The sequence below is a fragment of the Lithobates pipiens genome, unplaced genomic scaffold (assembly GCF_037356315.1).
Source record: "Lithobates pipiens isolate NorthernLeopardFrog02 unplaced genomic scaffold, aLitPip1_a1.2 Scaffold_22, whole genome shotgun sequence".
NCBI classification, from domain to species: Eukaryota; Metazoa; Chordata; class Amphibia; order Anura; family Ranidae; genus Lithobates; species Lithobates pipiens.
The window spans coordinates 347,517,041-347,536,961 of record NW_027507784.1 but is presented as its reverse complement, the minus strand read 5'-3'; the positions used below and the strand labels follow the sequence as shown (position 1 = coordinate 347,536,961).

Genomic DNA, 19,921 nt, shown 5'->3' with positions numbered 1-19,921 from the left:
CACCCTATGTGAATGAGTATGGGGTACAATGTACCCCTACCCATTCACCTGTGAAAAAATGTACAAAAAAAACACAACACAGAGTAAAAATAGTTTATTGCACAGATCCTGGGGTCTTCCGTCTTCGGGGGTCTTCTCGCCGTACTCCTCCGCTATCTTCTTCTAGCTCTTTTACTAGCGGAGGAGCCCGGCTTTCTTCCTCCTCGCTGCCGCCCTCTTCTTCTGACTTCAGGGGTCTTGTCCCCCTCTTCGGTTCTTCTGCCGGGCCACCGCGCCTTCTTATAGCTCTTTTACAGGCGGTCTTCTGTCGTCGCTGTCGTCACCGCCTTCTGTTCTTCTCTTCAGATGTTGCCTCGTCGCATCCTCCGCTCACAATGGCTCCGACGCGCCGCGCAGCGACTAATATAGGGACATCCCCGGATGATGTCCCCGCCCATTATGGTGTCACAGTCCCAGAGGATGCTGGGACTGTGACATCATAATAGGCGGGGACATCATCCGGCGATGTCCCTATATAAAAGTCGCCGCGCGTCCGGTCCCCGTCATTGTGAGCGGAGGGAGCGACGAGTCAACATCTGAAGAGAAGAAGAGAAGAACAGAAGGCGGCGACGACAGCGGCGACAGAAGACCGGGCCACCGCCTGTAAAAGAGCTATAAGAAGATGCGGTGGCCCGGCAGAAGAACTGAAGAGGGGGACAAGACCCCCAAAGTCGGAAGAAGAGGGCGGCAGCGAGGAAGAAAGCCGGGCTCCTCCGCTAGTAAAAGAGCTAGAAGAAGATAGCGGAGGAGTCCGGCGAGAAGACCCCCGAAGACGGGAGACCCCCGGAGCTGTGCAATAAACAACTTTTACCCTGTGTTGTGTTTTTTTTTTGTACTTTTTTTCACAGGTGAATGGGTAGGGGTACATTGTTGAGGGCACGCGGCCTGGTACGGATCGGGTGGGGGGTGCTCGCTCGTCCCCACCCTCTTTCCTGGCAGGCCGGGTAGCGTGCTCGGACAAGGGTCTGATGTGGACCTGGGGGGACCCCCACGCCGATTTTTTTCGGTGTTGGGGCTCCCCGTTAAGTCCATACCAGGTGGCGGGGCCAGCGACGTCTCCTTCGCGGGCCCCGCCCACCTGGAGACGCGCTTGAAATGAGCGGACTTTCCTCCGCGGGCGAGTCCATTCATTTTAAAAGTACGGCGGATAGTCCGGCGGACTTAGTACGCCGTATTAGTCCGCTGAAAAAGTGCCGTGTGTGGGCAAGTAGCCCGTTCGGAAAGTCCAACGGACAGTCCGGCGGGAAGTCCGCCAGACTAAGTCCGCCGGATAGTCGGCTACGTGTGTACGCGGCATTAGACTACATCCAAGCCAACCCCGTCCAAGGGCAACAATGCCGCTGTGCGATTTCACTGCAGGAGAAAGAGCACTGTCATCTTTTTACAGAAAGTGGAAAAATAATGGATCTGCTGGTAGAATGACCCCACAATGGTAGATAATACTTACCATTGTGTCCTCAATATTCCCTTGTATGACATCGACATTCACTCCTTCTTTAGTCACCACCATGGAACGGTCGCCCTTTCTTATTGTTTCCTCTTTATTTGAAGTCTTCTTCCAGGGAGTTTTTTTCTTAGGTTTTTTTGGGTTGACCTCCTCACCGTACTCTTCCTTCAGGAACTTGGTGAAAGTCTTTAGTGTGTGGTCATCGTTGTCTACAAGGTGGATATTTTTGATGCCCTTGACCCCTTCTTCGTTTTCTGCGTATTGCTTGATGGCTTTCAGAATATTCTCCGCACATATGTCTGCAGGAATTCCAGAGACTATAAAACTGCCCACCGAGATTGCGGCAGAGTTGAGAACATTCTCTGTGGCTGTCTCCAAGCTGCCGGTGATCGCTTTTCGCAGAAGCCGCACAGATTTAGATTGAACATTTTCACTATATTTAGGACCAACTGCATGAATCACCTTCTTACAGGGCAAGTTCTCCACATCTGTTATGGCATTCTCCCCCGGTTCCAGCTTCCCTTCTTTCTGAACAATGCGTTCACATTCTTTCTGAATTTTGGGCCCTGCTGCTTTCAGCAAAGCCAGTGCTGGTCCCCCAGTGGGCTTTAAATCTTTATTTGATGCAATAATGATAGCATCAGCACTGTGTTGGCACAGGTCACCTTTATATAGAGCCATTGTGACTTCATTTTGGAAGTTGACTTGGCAAAGAGGTTCAGCTGGCGGAAGACCGGAAATTCTGGCATCACCATCCTTCTGAAAATATATCACAGAGCCAAATTTATTCCTTGCTGTACTAATGTACATGTCTTCATTGTCAATGCAGAATTTTTTGGCTCCAGGTTTATCGATGTTCAGTGTGTCAGAATAAAGTGTGGAATCCATTCTTGCGACACAGGCTTCCGCTTCTTCTACATAGTTCTTTAGACCGGAGAAGGAGATTACATTTTTTTTTTTTACAACCTTCACGTTCTTTAAAATTCCATTCCATTCTTTCTTCCGTTCTGCCTCCATAAAGTGCAAGGTTGCCACTGACTTTACCTTGATGTCCTTCTTCACCGAAGAGTTCTTCCCCACAAAGTCATGGATCTGCTGGTAGGCTTCTTCTACAGATGAAGATAGACCAGTGATCACCACCTCATTTCCTTCTTTCCCATTGAGCTCCTCTATGGAAACTTTCATCCCGTTGGCATTACACATCTCGTTTAGAAAAGACTTTAATCTTTCCCACTCCGGACTCTGAGTGACATTTTTATCTTCAAGAGAAACCCGCTTACAGACCAATTCTTTCTCCATAATTTCTTCAGCATTTTTCAGATCTTCATCAGTGTAACCAACTAACATGACTGCATTATCTTCCACGTGAAACATTGCTTTAATGTTCTGAAGAAGGTTACGAGACATTTCTTCATTGTCCACTGCCATCAGGAACTGGATGATGCTTGGATCACGATGAACGGATTTGGACTTCAGGTCCTGCCTAGTATTGATAATTGTAAATTTGGCAGTGAGCACTTCATCTTTCGGCCCATAGAGTTTGACTGACGTAGTAGCTCCATCATAACTAATCTTCACATGTGGGCTGTCTTCCTTGATGCTTTTCTCCACACCGTGTGCCAACATTATTTTCCAAGCTGCGGGTTCAAGAGGCACCTTATCCTCCACTCTGCACAGTAGTCTAGCGGTTTCTTCCACCAGTTTTTTAAATATTGGCTCAATCTTCTCAACGTCTTCTGAAATACCCACAATGAAAGCCTTCTCTGCAGCTATCTCTGGTTTTATGAAGACTCCATCATATGGTGAAGCGGAGACCTTCTTCCTGATGTCTTCCCACACTGGTGGCTTCAGGTCATACTCTATGACTTTATACTTCGACATTAAAAGCGAGAACTCTGCCTGGACTTTATTGCTCCAGGTTGGTGATATCTTTGACAGGGTGCGTAGATGAGCAGAAAGGTTGCTGGGAAAGGACAGTGTAATGAGAGGTTTGGGGTCACCTGGTTTTGGCCATATGACATCACAATAGTGATCTGTCATTTGCTTCTCAATACTTCGCTTTATTTCTTCATGGTTAAAGATAAACTCCAGTATTTGTGCACATATAGGACATTCTACAGGTCCAGGTGTCATGATATCGGTTTTTTTCTCTCCGTACAGCCATTGGCCAATAGACGGGTAATACGGGTAAACGGAGAGGACTGCGTTGTGAAACTTATGCTGCTTTGTCAAAAATGTCTTTACAACTGCAACAAATAGATGAAAACTGTATTAGTAACACATAGTGGCTCATGGGCCGCTCTTGTTCAGTTTTGGTCATGGCCTTCATATCATTTAGAACCGGAGCAAAAAAATGCACTAAAACTGAGTCTCAGATTTGCTAGAATGCAGTGTGAAGGGTACATATGATCTGTTGTACAATCTAGAAAGACAGAGTTTATCTAAACCAATATTCTCCAAACTGCTGACTGCAGGCCAGATGCGACTCTTTGCTTGCTTTTAATCCGACCCTTGGGGGCATCGTTCCTTCCACTGATATAAAGCACTATTCCTTCCACTGACTCCAACAGTGAGGGGTACTATTATTTCCACTGACACCAACAGTGGGGGTACTATCCCTCCCACTGACACCAACAATGGGGTACCATTCCTCCCACTGACACCAATGATGGGGTGATATTTCTCACACTGACATCAACAGTAGGGTACTGTTCCTTCCACTAACACCAATGATGGGGTACTATCTCTCCCGCTGACATCAATGATGGGGCACTATTCCTCCCACTGACACCAATGATGGGGCACTATTCCTCCCACTGACACCAATGATGGGACACTATTCCTCCCACTGATACCAATGATGGGGCACTATTCCTCTCACTGATACCAATGATGGGGTACTATTCCTCCCACTGGCATCAACAGTGGGGTACTATCCCTCCCTCTGACACCAATTATGGGGTAATATTGCTCCCACTGACACCAACGATGGGGCACTATTCATTTCTCTGACACAAACAATGGGGCACTATTCCGCCAACTGATTCTAGTGGTGGGGCACAATTCCTCCCACTAATACCAATGAGGGGGCACTATTCCTCCTCCTACTGACTACATGCATTATGCAATATTTTTATTCCCACTAACTACCCAGTCTTAAGACATTGTTTACTCCCACTGACACTGGGGCAGTTTCTACTTCCACTGGTCACAGTCTGGCCCACCTAATGTCTGAAGGACTGAAAACTGGCCATTTGTTTGGAATGTTTGGAGATCCCGTACCTAAATTGTTAGTATGCCGGCTATAGAGAGACAGTTTTTAATGGGGCAGCAAAAGCTCTGATATTGGACCATTGTCTAAATCAAGGACTAACCCATGAACATCCAAGGGCCATACAGAGTTTTACTTCTACTGAATAACACTGTTCCATACATGGTTGGACAACAAAGAGAGCCTTCCACTTTCCTCCGCCACAGCGTCCAAGATGGGTGCCTCTACTGCCTCTGTGTTGACCATCCAGAGGAGGAGGTGAGAGGTCCTATGTACTGTATACACAGTTCCTTCACTGATAAACATACCTGTTGGGGACCCCCTGCCTAATAATTTCTCACCTGACTTCAAGCTACCAAAGGCATTTTCAGGAAATTTCTAAACACATCTCCATCTCTTCCCTCAGTGCCATCCTGTCTGACCCCAACCCTGGCTTCATCAATATCAACTCCTGCCTGCTACACTCATACCAAAGCTCGAAAAGGTGAGGACACTATTATGGACCTTGCTTTGATTTAATTCTGCTCTCACTATATACTTAAAATTCCAGTAAAAGGATCAGTGCACCCAAATCTGGTCACTTAACCACTTTCAGCCCCGGACCATTTTGCTGGTCAAAGACCAGACCACTTTTTGCGATTCGGCACTGCGTCGCTTTAACTGACAATTGCGCGGTCGTGTGACATGGCTCCCAAACAAAATTGGCGTCCTTTTTTTCCCCACAAATAGAGCTTTCTTTTGGCAGTATTTGATCACCCCTGCGGTTTTTATTTTTTGCGCTATAAACAAAAATAGAGCGACAATTTTGAAAAAAACACATTATTTTTTACTTTTTGTTATAATAAATATCCCCAAAAAATATATAAAAAAAATTTTTTTCCCTCAGTTTAGGCCGATACGTATTCTTCTACATATTTTTGGTTAAAAAAAAATCGCAATAAGCGATTATTGATTGGTTTGCGCAAAAGTTATAGCGTTTAAAAAAATAGGGGATAGTTTTATGGCATTTTTATTAATAATTTTTTATTATTTTTTTTACTAGTAATGGCGGAGATCAGCGATTTTTATTGTGACTGCGACATTATGGCGGACACATCGGACATTTTTGACACATTTTTGGGACCATTGTCATTTATACAGCAATCAGTGCTATATAAATGCAGTGATTCCTGTGTAAATGACACTGGCAGTGAAGGGGTTAACCAGGGGGGTGGCAGTGTAGGGGTTAAGTGTTCCTAGGGGTGTGTTACTAACTGTGGGGGGGCTGGGCTTTCATTTAGTGAGCACTGATCTCTGCTCCAATCACATGGAGCAGAGATCAGCGTCACTAGTTGCTAGGCAGAATGGAGAAATGCTGTTTACACGGCATTTCCTCCATTCAGCCGCCCCGTGAGACGATCGTGGGTATGCCCGCGGCGATCAAGTGCGCGGGACCCACGACCAGACCCACGGGGGTCCCGACCGGCACGCGAGCGCGCCACAGCCGGCGCACTCGCGATGGCAGGGCGCCATCGAACATTGGACGTACCTGTACGCCAATATGGCTGCCCGTGCCATTCTGCCGACGTACATCGGCGTGCGCTGGTCGGGAACCGGTTAATGTTTGCTAGTTGCTGGAGAATTTTTATAATATTATAATCTTCTGGTAACTGTATGGGGTTAACATTTGTAATAATAGTAGATGGGGGTGCCCGCAAGTTCCTTCTACTATAAGGCTGACAGAAGTAGTGACAGCGGCATCAATACTTAAGTCAACCCAGCACAGGAAGTGGCTAGGAGAGGAGGAAAGAGTCGGAAGGAGGTTTGGGCCTTGCTCTCTCTCCCCCTCCTCCTTATAAGTTCCCACATAATGAAGGGAAGGGCATGCAATTGGGCATCTTTGCCCTGGGCACTGGATGATCTTGTCCCGGCAGTACTGCCAATGACAGTATTGGTCATTGTAGAGAGGACCTCTTGGGCCAGTTGAAGATTGTCCCCTTGTATTGGTGGTCTGTAGAGGTGGAAGTCGGATGTGCCCCTGCACACTACTGAAGGGACCCTCAGCAACCTCAGGAGAAACCCTAGAGCAGGCTTTCTCAACCTTTTAACCCTAGAGGAACCCCAAAAATAATTTTGATGTCTTGAGGAACCCTTCCTGAAACCAAATTACCAGGGCTCAATAGGAACAATTCTCCTTATATTGGTGGTCAATAGGAAGAATGTCCCCCTTAAAGTGGTGTTCAGAATGCCACCCTTAAAGACAGCTAAAAAGATATTTGGTGTAATGCTGCTGGGCTTTGCTAAGTGGTACTGAACCCTGAACTCTGAAGACATCATCAAATAGGTGGTTCATCAGCCACAGCTCAAGGAACCCCTAGCAACCTTTGAAGGAACCCCAGGGTTCCACGGAACCCTGGTTGAGAATGGCTGCCCTAGAATTTCCCAGAACCTTGGTTAGAGTTGGACTAGATGAACCTACATCCTGTAGCAAACTGTTGGTGGTGCTACCAAATTATTGTGACCTCAACAGGAGCCCCCATATTATAAAGAAAAACAAAATACACCTTGTGGTGAGACATTGAGAAACTCTGCCCTAGTCAAACCTGACATTGGTTTAAACTCTTCTTTAATCCATCCAAAACTGAAAAATTCCACTCTGTGACTCTGTACAATATATAACCTCAAATATAAAACACAGAAACTGAAACCTTTTACCTTCGGTGCTGGAGAATGTAATGATGGCGGCACCTTCTTCCGGTAACATCTCTTTCTTCTCTATCGGCCCACCTCCGTGCTTTGCACTCTCAAGGTAAAGTTCGAGGAAGTCCTCCGAAGTGTTGGCCGGGAGACCCTCCAGCCGGACACTTCTGGTGTTCTCCAGAAATTTGGCTCTCAGATTTTGCTGTTTGGCTCTCGGACTTCCAGAAAACCTTCTAATGAAGTCTGGATTATCTGTGTGAAGACGAATCACAATCAGCTCACTGAACAAATGTGTACACAGGGGGCATTTACTGCGAGGCGGAACTCCAGTTAGGTTTTTTTTTTCACTTTTCTGCTGTGGGAAGAGTGGAGAAGGGTTAAAACCTCCGTAATGATTTTAGGCTTCACTCATGCTGTTGATTACCATCATACATTGTACAAAGCAGTATGTCTGCAGGTGGAGATCACAGGTATTTGTGATCGGTCGTGGTCAGAAAGTCTATACAAATCAATGAAAGGCTGACAGGCACGGCGGCTGTCGGACTGTAGAAGCACATATAGTGACTGTTTATGGTTAGAGAGAGATGAGCAGCCCTGGAGGCAACACAGGGACGCTCATTTGTCCCTACCTCCATGTAACCGATCAGTGTGTGGATAAGTACAGGCAGCCTCAAGGCTAATCAGCCTGTCATTGATTTGTACAAGTGTAGCCAGGAACTGTGTCAGGGGACACTGTGACAGACCTAACCAATAGGGGTGCACCGAATGTGTTTTTTGGTGCCGAAACCGATACTGAAAATGAAAAATACACTAGGCCGAAAACCAAAACCGATACTGAAACAGCACCGATACCGAAAATTACTGTTTTTAAAAAATATTTTCATACAGCAGATGGTCAGAGACTGCGGACATGGTACAGGAGATGGTCAGAGACTGCGGGCATGGTACAGGAGATGGTCAGAGACTGCGGGCATGGTACAGGAGATGGTCAGAGACTGCGGGCATGGTACAGGAGATGGTCAGAGACTGAAGACATGGTACAGGAGATGGTCAGAGACTGCAGGCATGGTACAGGAGATGGTCAGAGACTGCGGACATGGTACAGGAGATGGTCAGAGACTGCAGGCATGGTACAGGAGATGGTCAGAGACTGAAGACATGGTACAGGAGATGGTCAGAGACTGCAGACATGGTACAGGAGATGGTCAGAGACTGCGGACATGGTACAGGAGATGGTCAGAGACTGCAGGCATGGTACAGGAGATGGTCAGAGACTGAAGACATAGTACAGGAGATGGTCAGAGACTGCAGGCATGGTACAGGAGATGATCAGAGACTGAAGACATAGTACAGGAGATGGTCAGAGACTGCAGGCATGGTACAGGAGATGGTCAGAGACTGCAGGCATGGTACAGGAGATGGTCAGAGACTGCAGGCATGGTACAGGAGATGGTCAGAGACTGCAGGCATGGTACAGGAGATGGTCAGAGACTGCAGGCATGGTACAGGAGATGGTCAGAGACTGCAGGCATGGTACAGGAGATCAAAGCAGCCTCACCAGTTCCCCTCAGATGCAGCCTGCCTGATAAAAATACATGCACAGTGTTTTCCATGTATTCCAATGGCTTTAGTTCACACCATGCAGTCAGTTTCCGGTGCGTAAACTGACTGCATGGTGTGAAATAGAGCCATTGGAATACATGGAAAAATACTGTGCCTGCATTTTGTGCAAAAAAAAAAGCACACGGAACTGCATCTGGTGTGAACTGGCCCCAAGCAAGCTACCTGGTTCCGTTCCAACAGACTTCTATTGGGAATGCTCATATTGTTACCTCTACTAGCAATAACTTAACCCTTCCCCATTCTATCACATGGCGATAAAAACCTAGCTGGGTCAAAATCAAGATTATTATTATTTTTTTTATATGGCCAATAAAGGGAGTACAGCCTTTGTCCTGTGACCTGGTTTATATAGCATGGCTCCATTCACACAAGTGGCCAGAGGTAGATAGTTTCAGACTTGTACTTTATCTATTTTTTATTTTTTTTTGGGCCAGTTTGATATATGCAGTAAGCAGCATGTTGCATCAAGTACCAATGTGGTCTCTGTAATCAATTTGATTAGTTCTATTACTTTGTCCTAAAAAGGGATGATTAAGGCACACTGCCACCAAATATGTATTAAGGATCCAATGTAACACATGCATCTCCACTTACCCATTCCCGGATCAGTGCGGTGATCTCCGTGTGTCACGGAGCTGTGCATTGAATTGGCTGGGCGGCTGCAGTAACAATGTCCCGCCTCCTGTAATCACGTCACGCTGATTCAATGTCCCGCCATTGTTACTGCCGCCGCCCAGGCAATTCAATGCACAGCTCCGTGACACACGGAGATCACCGCACTGTCGGGCGGGAGGAAAGGAGGAGGGAGGAAAGGAGGAGGGAGGACGGAGGACTGAGGACGAGCCAGGAAAACACCCGTGCAATGGGCAGCACCAGGGGGGGCGGAGCCCCACACAGGCCCCGTCCCCATTTTCGGCCCCATTATCGGCAAGATTTTCCTTTCGGCAATTTGCCCAAAACACCATTTTCGGCCGATATGTTTCGGCGGCCGAAATTTCGGTGCATCCCTACTAACCAAGATAGGGGCTTCGGGAGGGGACTAGGAGCAAGCCTCTTACCCACTGACTATGACCCAGGGAGAGAGCAGATCATTCTCTAATGATGGATCACCACTTAATGGACACTGAGAACGCGGTTTGGATTAGTGCAGTAATATTTATCAACAATATCCCTCAATAAATCTTTGATACATTAATTCCACTGTATCAGAATGATGGAACATTGTGTGAGCTTTGCCTCAGACTATTGTAGGTAGGAGACGAACAGTCTGCCACTGGGGTCTCCTGCTATTGCCTGTTTAATAAGGCAGGGCTCGACAAACCCCGGGCGCCAGGTCGCATTTACGACTAGAATTAGCGACCTGGTGCCTGCTGGGGCAGCACAGCTGGGGGTATCCTGTCTCCGTTCACTCCCCCCGTCACGTGATCGCGTCGGGCCGCGCTGCCGCCGGCCGGTAATTGAGGCCGCGGCTTTGAGGCCTTCTGCGGTCCTTCTGGAATCTGGCGCCCTCTTGTGGTGGCCATTGGTATGACAACCAGCAATGCTAATGGTGCTTTTCACTGCCCGCCCATCTCCTTCCCTTTATTTAGAACCCCTAAACATTATATATATTTTTTATTCTAACACCCTAGAGAATAAAATGGCGTTGCAATACTGTCTGTCACACCGTATTTGCGCACTTTTTTGGGGAAAAATAATTTATTTATTAAAAAAATAAGATATCTTCCCCTCACTGGTCTCCATGTCAGGCCAGGGACAGGTCTGGATCGCCGTCACGGACCTGGCTCCTAACTTTTTTAGCTGGCTCCTAGATTCCAAGCAAATTTGTCAAGCCCTGTAATAAGGTCTTCTGTGTTTATATTTATGATACTGTATAATGTACTCTGCTTTACCCTTGTTGCTGGGCAGTCTGTTCACCTGGGGTGGTTTAAGTGCTATGTTAATTACATCATTGTCAGCTAGTAGTTGCCAGAGGAGGGGGGGAGTAGCCATGAGTCAGCCCTGCCTCGTTATCTAACCTATTGTGTGATGTTTTGGGTAAATATTTGGGTTTTTGTGTCTGTGGGGGGACTGACATACTTTTCAAGTGTATAAAAAGCCTGTATCCTTGTCCAATTAAACATTCCATGTTGCAGTTTTGAGTTAGTCTTGCCTGGTTCTTGGTTACAACATGTGTCTGTAATATCTGGTATCTGAAGATCCAGACTGGAGGAAGCAGTGTACTGAGGAAAGCACTCAAGCGAAGTGTGGGAAGCGGGTTCTGTCACAGACACTTTACAGCATCTACAGTGAAGCTGTTCCCTCCAGTGCCCAGTCTGGACCCTGCTTTGTCACACCCTGAATGCAGATTGAGTGAGAACTTACAGAAGAGCGGATGATCTTAGGACATGTAGTCTAGAGAGCTGAAATCTGCACTAGAGGCGGACCATTGCGGACTACAAGTTCTAGCTGGCTGAAGAGGGAGAAAGGAGTGCTAGGAGAGGGGATAAATGGCCTCGGATTGTGGAGGAGTCAGTTTCTTGGGACCACGGCCTTCAACTGCTAGCAGTGACCTGGATAGTCGGGGGAGAGCATGTTGTTGCTGCAGCCTAGGCAGCAAGGGAAGGCTCTGGTGGGAGCGTGGGGGCGGTCTCCAGCGGCTCCGGTCAGTCTGATGGTAATTGGGAGGTCACCCTCACCGCCCTAAATACAGATCCGGCTGAATAACTGGACTGCAGCATGTGCGATCCCTTATCCCTTCCCTTATTACATCATCTGCAGGAACCTGCTCCAGGACCTTCCTGTCATTTCTTAAAACCTGGTAGAGTTTGGAGTGGTGAGCGGTCGGAAGCCCACCCTCTTTGCATAACAAGAGACACTGCACGCAGACACCTTTACTTTGCTTTGCTCACTAAAGCACATTTAGGGGGACAAGTTACATTTGCTGTTGCATCATTGGATGCTACCCAACACCCCCTCTCCCCATATCCAGGAACTATGCTGGGCCCTTGTTTAACCACTTAACAACCGGCCCATAGCCGAATGACGGCTACAGGGCGGTTGTTTAACTCTGGGAGGCCGTCCTCCCAGAATTCCGCTATTGCGCGCCCCCTTAAGGACCAGAGGTCTTTTTACAATTTCGCACTGCGCTGCTTTAACTGGTAATTGCGCGGTCATGCAATATTGCACCCAAACGAAATTTGCGTCCTTTTCTTCCCACAAATAGAGCTTTCTTTTGATGGTATTTGATTGCCTCTGCGATTTTTATTTTTTGCGATATAAATGGAAAAAGAGCGAAAATTTTGAAAAAAAAAGATATTTTCTTCTTTTTGTTATAAGAAAAATCGAATAAACTAAATTTTAGTCATACATTGAGGGCAAAATGTATTCAGCCACATGTCTTTAGTAAAAAAAAATGTCAATAAGCGTATATTTTTTGGTTTGCGCAAAAGTTATAACGTCTACAAACTAGAGTACATTTTCTGGAATTTACACAGCTTTTAATTTATGACTGCCTATCTCATTTCTTGAGGTGCTAAAATGGCAGGGCAGTACAAATCCCCCCCAAATGACCCCATTTTGGAAAGTAGACACCCCAAGGAAATAGCTGATGGGTATGTTGAGCCCATTGAATATTTTTTTTTTTGTCCTAAGGGATTGAATAATGACAAAAAAAATAAAAAATTTACAAAAAGTTGTCACTAAATGATATATTGCTCACACATGCCATGGTTATATGTGGAATTGCACCCCAAAATATATTCCGCTACTTCTCCCGAGTACTGGAATACCACATGTGTGGGACTTTTTGGGAGTCTAGTCGCGCACGGCACCCCGAAAACCAATCACCACCTTCAGGATTTCTAAGGGTGCAAATTTTTGATTTCACGCCTCACTACCTATCACAGTTTCGAAGGCCATAAAATGCCAAAATAGCACAAAACCCCCCAAAATGACCCCATTTTGGAAAGTAGACACCTCAAGCTATTTACTGAGAGGCATGTTGAGTCCATGGATTTTTTTATATTTTGCCACAAGTTGCGGGAATATTACAAACTTTTTTTTTTGCACAAAGTTGTCACTAAATGATATATTGCTCACACATGCTATGGGCATAAGTCAAATTACACCCCAAAATACATTCTGCTGCTTCTCCTGAGTACGGGGATACCACATGTGTGGGACTTTTTGGGAGCCTAGCCGCGTACGGGACCCCGAAAACCAAGCACCGCCTTCAGGATTTCTAAGGGCATACATTTTTTATTTTACTTCTCACTACCTATCACAGTTTTGAAGGCCATAAAATGCCAAAATAGCACAAAACCCCCCAAATGACCCCATTTTGGAAAGTAGACACCCCAAGCTATTTGCTGAGGGCCATGTTGAGACCATTGAATATTTATTTTTTTTGTCCCAAGGGATTGAATAATGACAAAAAATAAAAAATTAGTTTTTTTTTACAAAAAGTTGTCACTAAATGATATATTGCTCACACATGCCATGGTTATATGTGGAATTGGACCCCAAAATATATTCCGCTACTTCTCCCGAGTATGGGGATACCACATGTGTGGGCCTTTTTGGGAGTCTAGTCGCGCACGGCACCCCGAAATCCAATTACCACCTTCAGGATTTCTAAGGGTGCAAATTTTTGATTTCACTCCTCACTACCTATCACAGTTTCGAAGGCCATAAAATGCCAAAATAGCACAAAACCCCCCAAAATGACCCCATTTTGGAAAGTAGACATCCCAAGCTATTTACTGAGAGGCATGTTGAGTCCATGGAATATTTTATATTTTGCCACAAGTTGCGGGAATATTACAAACCTTTTTTTTTTTTTGCACAAAGTTGTCACTAAGTGATATATTGCTCACACATGATATGGGCATAAGTCAAATTACACCCCAAAATAAATTCTGCTGCTTCTCCCGAGTACGGGGATACCACATGTGGGGGACTTTTTGGGAGCCTAGCCACGTACGGGACCCCGAAAGCCCAAGCACTGCCTTCCGGATTTAAATATAAAATGCTACCAAAAAAACTGTTAGCGATCGCAGGGATCAGGCCTGACTCTGCGATCGCTGCAGTTATGTGTTTAGTGTTTTGTAAGTGACAGTGATCGATCGATACTGCACTTAGGTGGGCTGGGCAGAGGGGCAAAACGCAGGTGCTAGCAGGTATCTGGGCTGATCCCGCTAACAATGCGTTTTTTTGGAACCCTGAACTGCTGGGGACGTTAGTATAGATCTGATCAGATCAGATATTGATCTGTTCAGATTCTATACCACTACAGGAGGTTTATGCTTTGCGTGTGGGTTAGTTCGGTACTGGCACTAACCTAGCGCTGCCTGGGGCGACGCAGACCCTGACCCAAAAACCTAATTGATATCACCCGCCGTGTGATCAGGGGGTTAAACCTTTATTGGGTAATAAATGGTGGGTGCCCTGATGCGATAAAAAGCAAACTAACCAGAGTCAGCCGTAACACTTATACGGTGATCACTGGTGAAAGGGTTAACTAGGGGCAATCAGGGGGTTCAAATTTTTATTAGGTAGTATATGGGGGTCCCTGGCACTATATAAAAACCTGACGGGGAACCTAAATAACTAACTGGCTAACCAGCGTCAGCAGTGACACTTATACTGTGATCGCTGGTGAAAGGGTTAACTAGGGCAATCAGGGGGTTAAAAACATTATTGGGTAGTATATGGGGGTACCTAACGCTATAAAAACCTGGCGGTGAACCTAAAAAAATAACTAGCTACCTAACGACACTAGTGACACTAATGCAGCGATCAGAAAAATGATCGCTTAGTGACACTGGCAAAAGGGGGTGAAAGGGTTAACTAGGGGCAATCAAGGGGTTAAAACCATTATTGGGTAGTATATCGGGGTACCTAGCGCTATAAAAACCTGGCGGTGAACCTAAAAAAATAACTAGCTAGCTAGCGACAATAGCGACACTGATGCAGCGATCAGAAAAATGATCGCTTAGTGACAGTGGCAAAAGGGGGTGAAAGGGTTAACTAGGGGCAATCAGGGGGTTAAAACCATTATTGGGTAGTATATGGGGGTACCTAGCGCTATAAAAACCTGGCAGTGAACCTAAAAAAATAACTAGCTACCTAGCGACAGTAGCGACACTAATGCAGCGATCAGAAAAATGATCGCTTAGTGACACTGGCAAAAGGGGGTGAAAGGTTTAACTAGGGGCAATCAGGGGGTTAAACCATTATTGGGTAGTATATCGGGGTACCTAGCGCTATAAAAACCAGGCGGTGAACCTAAAAAAATAACTAGCTACCTAGCGACAGTAGCGACACTGATGCAGCGATCAGAAAAATGATCGCTTAGTGACACTGGCAAAAGAGGGTGAAAGGTTTAACTAGGGGCAATCAGGGGGTTAAAACCATTATTGGGTAGTATATCGGGGTACCTAGCGATATAAAACCTGGCGGTGAACCTAAAAAAATAACTAGCTACCTAGCGACAGTAGCGACACTGATGCAGCGATCAGAAAAATGATCTCTTAGTGACACTGGCAAAAGGGGGTGAAAGGGTTAACTCTAGGGGCAATCAGGGGTTTAAATCTTTATTGGGGGGTGATAGGGGGCTACCCTGGACCTAACACTAACTGCCCTAACAGTTTTTACTTTTACAACTGACACTGAATGCAGTGATCAGTAAATATATGATCAATGCAATCAGTGACACTGTGACTGGGGGGGGGGGGGGGAGGGGGGGCGATCGGGGGGGGATCGGGGGGGGTTTGTGTACCTATGTGTACCTATGTGTCAGTGTAGTGTTTTGGTGCACTTACATTTAGTCTTCTCCTCGTAGTCCGGTCAAAAGACCGCCCCGAGGACAATGACATCACTTCCTCCTTCCTGTGTAAACAATACACAGGGGAGGAAGTTCGTCATTCGACAGGAGCGATCGAGAGGGGATGGCCAGAAACCAACGACCATCCCCTCATCCCGGATCGCTCCTGGGATGGAACGGACCGCCGTATCCAGCGGGAGGGGGTCCTATCGGACCCCCCACCCGCTGGAAGGCAGGCACGTACATGTACGTGCTTCTGCCTGCCTGTGCCATTGTGATGACGTACATTGGCAATACGGCGGTCCTTAAGTGGTTAAAGCGCCCCTGTCCCCGTGTGCTCGCATGCAGAAGCGAACGCATACGTTAGTCCCGCCCACATATGAAAATGGTGTTCAAACCACACATGTGAGGTATCGCTGTGAACGTTAGAACGAGAGCAATAATTCTAGCCCTAGACCTCCTCTGTAACTCAAAACATATAACCAGTAAAAAAAAATTCAATCGTCGCCTATGGGGATTTTTAAGTAGCGACGTTTGGCGCCATTCCACGAGCGTGTGCAATTTTGAAGAGTGACATGTTGGGTATCTATTTACTCAGCATAATTTCATCTTTCGCATTATGCAAAAATTGGGCTAACTTTATTGTGTTTTTTTTTTTTTTAAGCACAAAACTGTTTTTTTTTCCAAAAAAAAGCATTCGAAAAATTGCTGCGCAAATACCATGCAAGATAAAAAGTTGCAACGACCACCATTGTATTCTCCAGGGGATTTTCTAAAAAAACATATATAATGTTTTGGGGTTCTATGTAATTTTCTAGCAAAATAAATGATGATTTTTACATGTAGGAGAGAAATGTCAGAATTGTCCTGGGTGCTCCAGAACGCCTGATAGCGCTCCCTGCATGTTGGGCCTCTGTATGTGGCCACACTGTGTAAAAGTCTCACACATGTGGTATCGCCGTACTCGGGAGTAATAGCAGAATGTGTTTTGGGGTGTAATTTGTTGTATGCATATGCTGTGTGTGAGAAATAAACTGATAATATGACAATTTTGTGAAAAAAAAAAAAAGTAAAAAAAATCTTGATTTTGCAAAGAATTGTGGGAAAAAATGACAACTTCAAAAAACTCATCATGCCTCTTACTAAATACCTTGGAATGTCTTCTTTCCAAAAAGGGGTCATTTGGGGGTATTTGTACTTTTCTGGCATGTTAGGGTCTCAAGAATTGAAATAGGCCGTCAGTACTTCAGGTGTGATCAATTTTCAGATATTGGCACCATAGCTTGTGGACTCTATAACTTTCACAAAGACCAAATAATATCCACCAATTTGTACTTATTTTTACCAAAGATATGTAGTGGTATAAATTGTGGCCAAAATTTATGAAGAAAAAATTACTAATCTGCTAAATTTTATAACAAAAACAAAGAAAAATTCATTTTTTTTACAGAATTTTCTGTATTTTTTCTTTTATAGAACAAAAAAGAAAAAAACGAGCAGTGATTAAATACCACCAAAAGAGAGCTCCATTTGTGTGAAAAAAAGGACAAAAATTTCATATAGGTCCAGTGTTGCATGACTGAGTAATTGTCATTCAAAATGTGAGAGCACCGAAAGCTGAAAATTGGTCTGGTTATTAAGGGTGTTTAAGTGCCCCGTGGTCAAGTGGTTAAGTTAGCTGAAGATTCCGACCACTTGCAAACCATTATTCCTCTGTCCCTGTCCCCACCGAAGGGGCATAATACCTATATCACTAAAGGACCCTTTTCAGAGACCAGGGTTTATATCTTGTGTATAGTTGGCTGAAACCATTCTTGAGTAACTTAAAAAATACATTGTGAAAAAAGTTAATAAAAAAATGAAATAAAATGTGATATGAAAATGGATGAAAAGTATTATCGGTGCATGACTCTACGAGTACCCAGTGCATAGGTGGGGTGGCGGTGCAAACCCCAGACCGGCTGGAAAGGAATTAGTATTATGGAATATATGGCAGGTCTGGGGAAAGGATGCTCAAAGCATATTGCGATGATCCACTTGGGTCATCACACCGGAGAGATCTGCAGACCCTCTCGGGGGTGGAGATGAGCGCGTACACCAACTTTCCCAATGAACCTGATATCTCACCATTTTCAGAAGTGAAGGTGACAACAGCAGATCGAATCTCCGGAATCCTTTCCACGTGGAAATCGGTCTCCTCATTCTTCTCACTGATATTCTCCACCAGGAGGTTGAACATCTCAGGAGAGAAGCTGTCCGGGATGTTCTCAATCAGAACCTGAGAGGTTGGGGGGCCCAGTGTCACCTCATCATCTTCTCTGGTGGGTTTCTCTGTTGAAGAGTTGGGACAAATAACCAACATATAAAGCCTTTTCAATGACAGGTCTTGGTCTATACTGTTACTAGCTGTCTACAAACATTGGATGACAGCCAACCACATGACCCTAGTATAAGATAATAGTTTTAAGGAAAGAGTTTTCTACTGTAGCAGATTCCTGGGCTCCCAGGGGCCTAATGGTGACCTCCAGAGTTAGCGAGAGCGGATATCCTTCCTTGTAAAGTGGGTTACCAGACATGGTGGGTGTAATGCGAGATGAAATGGTGGGCGCCAGTCATGTTTTGAATGCGAACAAGAGATTTATTGTCTCTTAACAGGAACTGTGGGAGAGAGGGTTAGGGCCAGGACACCCTAAGGTAGATGCAAGTTTAATGGGCAGACTTCGAGACACTATAGGAAGACAGCTATAGCAGGAAAGACCTCCAGCCAGAACGAGGGCCGCGAGGCACTGAACTTGTAACAGCCACTAAAGTTCTTCTAACAACTGAGAGAAAGAGATAAAAGTGAAACAGAGATAGAGTGAACAAAAGAGAGAAAGAGAAAAGGGAGAAACAGAAAAGAAAGGGGGAGAAAGAGGTAGAGGAAAAAAAAAGGGAAAAGAGAGAAAGAAAAAGGGAAAAAGAAAAGGGAGAAAAAAAAAAAGAATAGACCCTCGCAACGCAGAGAAGAAGAAGAAATAGAGAAGGAAAAAGAAGAGAAGCCTCTCCCTCCCACTCTCCCTCCCCCCCCCTTTCTCCCTCCCATTCTCCTTCCCCCTCTCTCCCTCTCCCTCCCACTCTCCTCCCCCTCCCTCTCCCCCCCACTCTCCTTCCCCCCCTCTCCCTCCCACTCTCCTTCCCCCCTCTCTTCTTCCCCCCTTTCCTCTCCCTCCCACTCTCCTCGCCCCCTCTCTCCCTCCCACTCTCCTTCCCCCCTCTCTCCCTCTCCCTCCCACTCTCCTCCCCCCCTCTCTCCCTCTCTCTCCACTCTCCTCCCCCCTCTCTCCTCCCCCCTCTCCCTTTCCCCCTCTCTCCTCCCCCCTCTCCCTTTCCCCCCTCTCTCATTCTCTCCCTTTCCCCCCTCTCTCCTCCCCCCTCTCCCTTTCCCCCCTCTCTCATTCTCCCCCTTTACCCCCTCTCTCCTTCTCCCCCTTTCCCCCCTCTCTCCTTCTCCCCCTTTCCCCCCTCTCTCCTTCTCCCCCTTTCCCCCCTCTCTCCTTCTCCCCCTATCTCCCTCTCCCTTTCTCCCCCCCCCCCTCTCTCTCTCTTGTGTTTTTTCAACATTTTACATGTTCCTCTTTTAAAAATGCTTATAAACACAAATGCGGGTTACCGCGTTTTCACACGTTTACAAGCATTTGGTGTTTGAAATGCCAGTATATTACAGTCCTGAACGCAATTTATCTGCTTTCACAATAAAAAACATCAGAAAACTCAACTGCCTCTAAACTCCTATAAAGGACGGAGTGTACACATCGGACAACATAGAGGAGAGTTCAGGGACTGCCGGGAATAAACCCAACCAGCAGCCGCCGTCTATATGAAGCCCAAGGCTACATGTGGAGTTAATAATATCCCTCTGCACCCCGCCATCACCTAAATTGTTCTAGAAATCTGAGAAGATCTGATTGGTTGATCGGACAACAATATACACGAAAATGTCACTTTATGACGGGTTCACCTGTTGATGTCCATTACCTTCTTCTCCTGGACTCTGATGTACTCGATGGTCCTACAAAAT

The 19,921-nt window shown here is 45.9% G+C and overlaps 1 protein-coding gene across 1 annotated transcript in view; it reads right to left on the bottom strand.

The window, feature by feature from the left end:
- Positions 1–19,908, bottom strand: part of LOC143925760 (protein mono-ADP-ribosyltransferase PARP14-like) — a 50,407-nt gene extending 30,499 nt beyond the window's left edge. The window contains exons 1-4 of the mRNA XM_077450207.1: positions 19,879–19,908; positions 17,992–18,195; positions 7,452–7,688; positions 1,487–3,732 (exon numbers count right to left, since the gene is read on the bottom strand). Coding sequence (XP_077306333.1) covers positions 1,487–3,732; positions 7,452–7,688; positions 17,992–18,103 — 2,595 coding nt within the window. The 5' untranslated portion in view covers positions 18,104–18,195; positions 19,879–19,908. The remainder of the gene's footprint in view (positions 1–1,486; positions 3,733–7,451; positions 7,689–17,991; positions 18,196–19,878) is intronic.
- Positions 19,909–19,921: the final 13 nt, after the last annotated feature.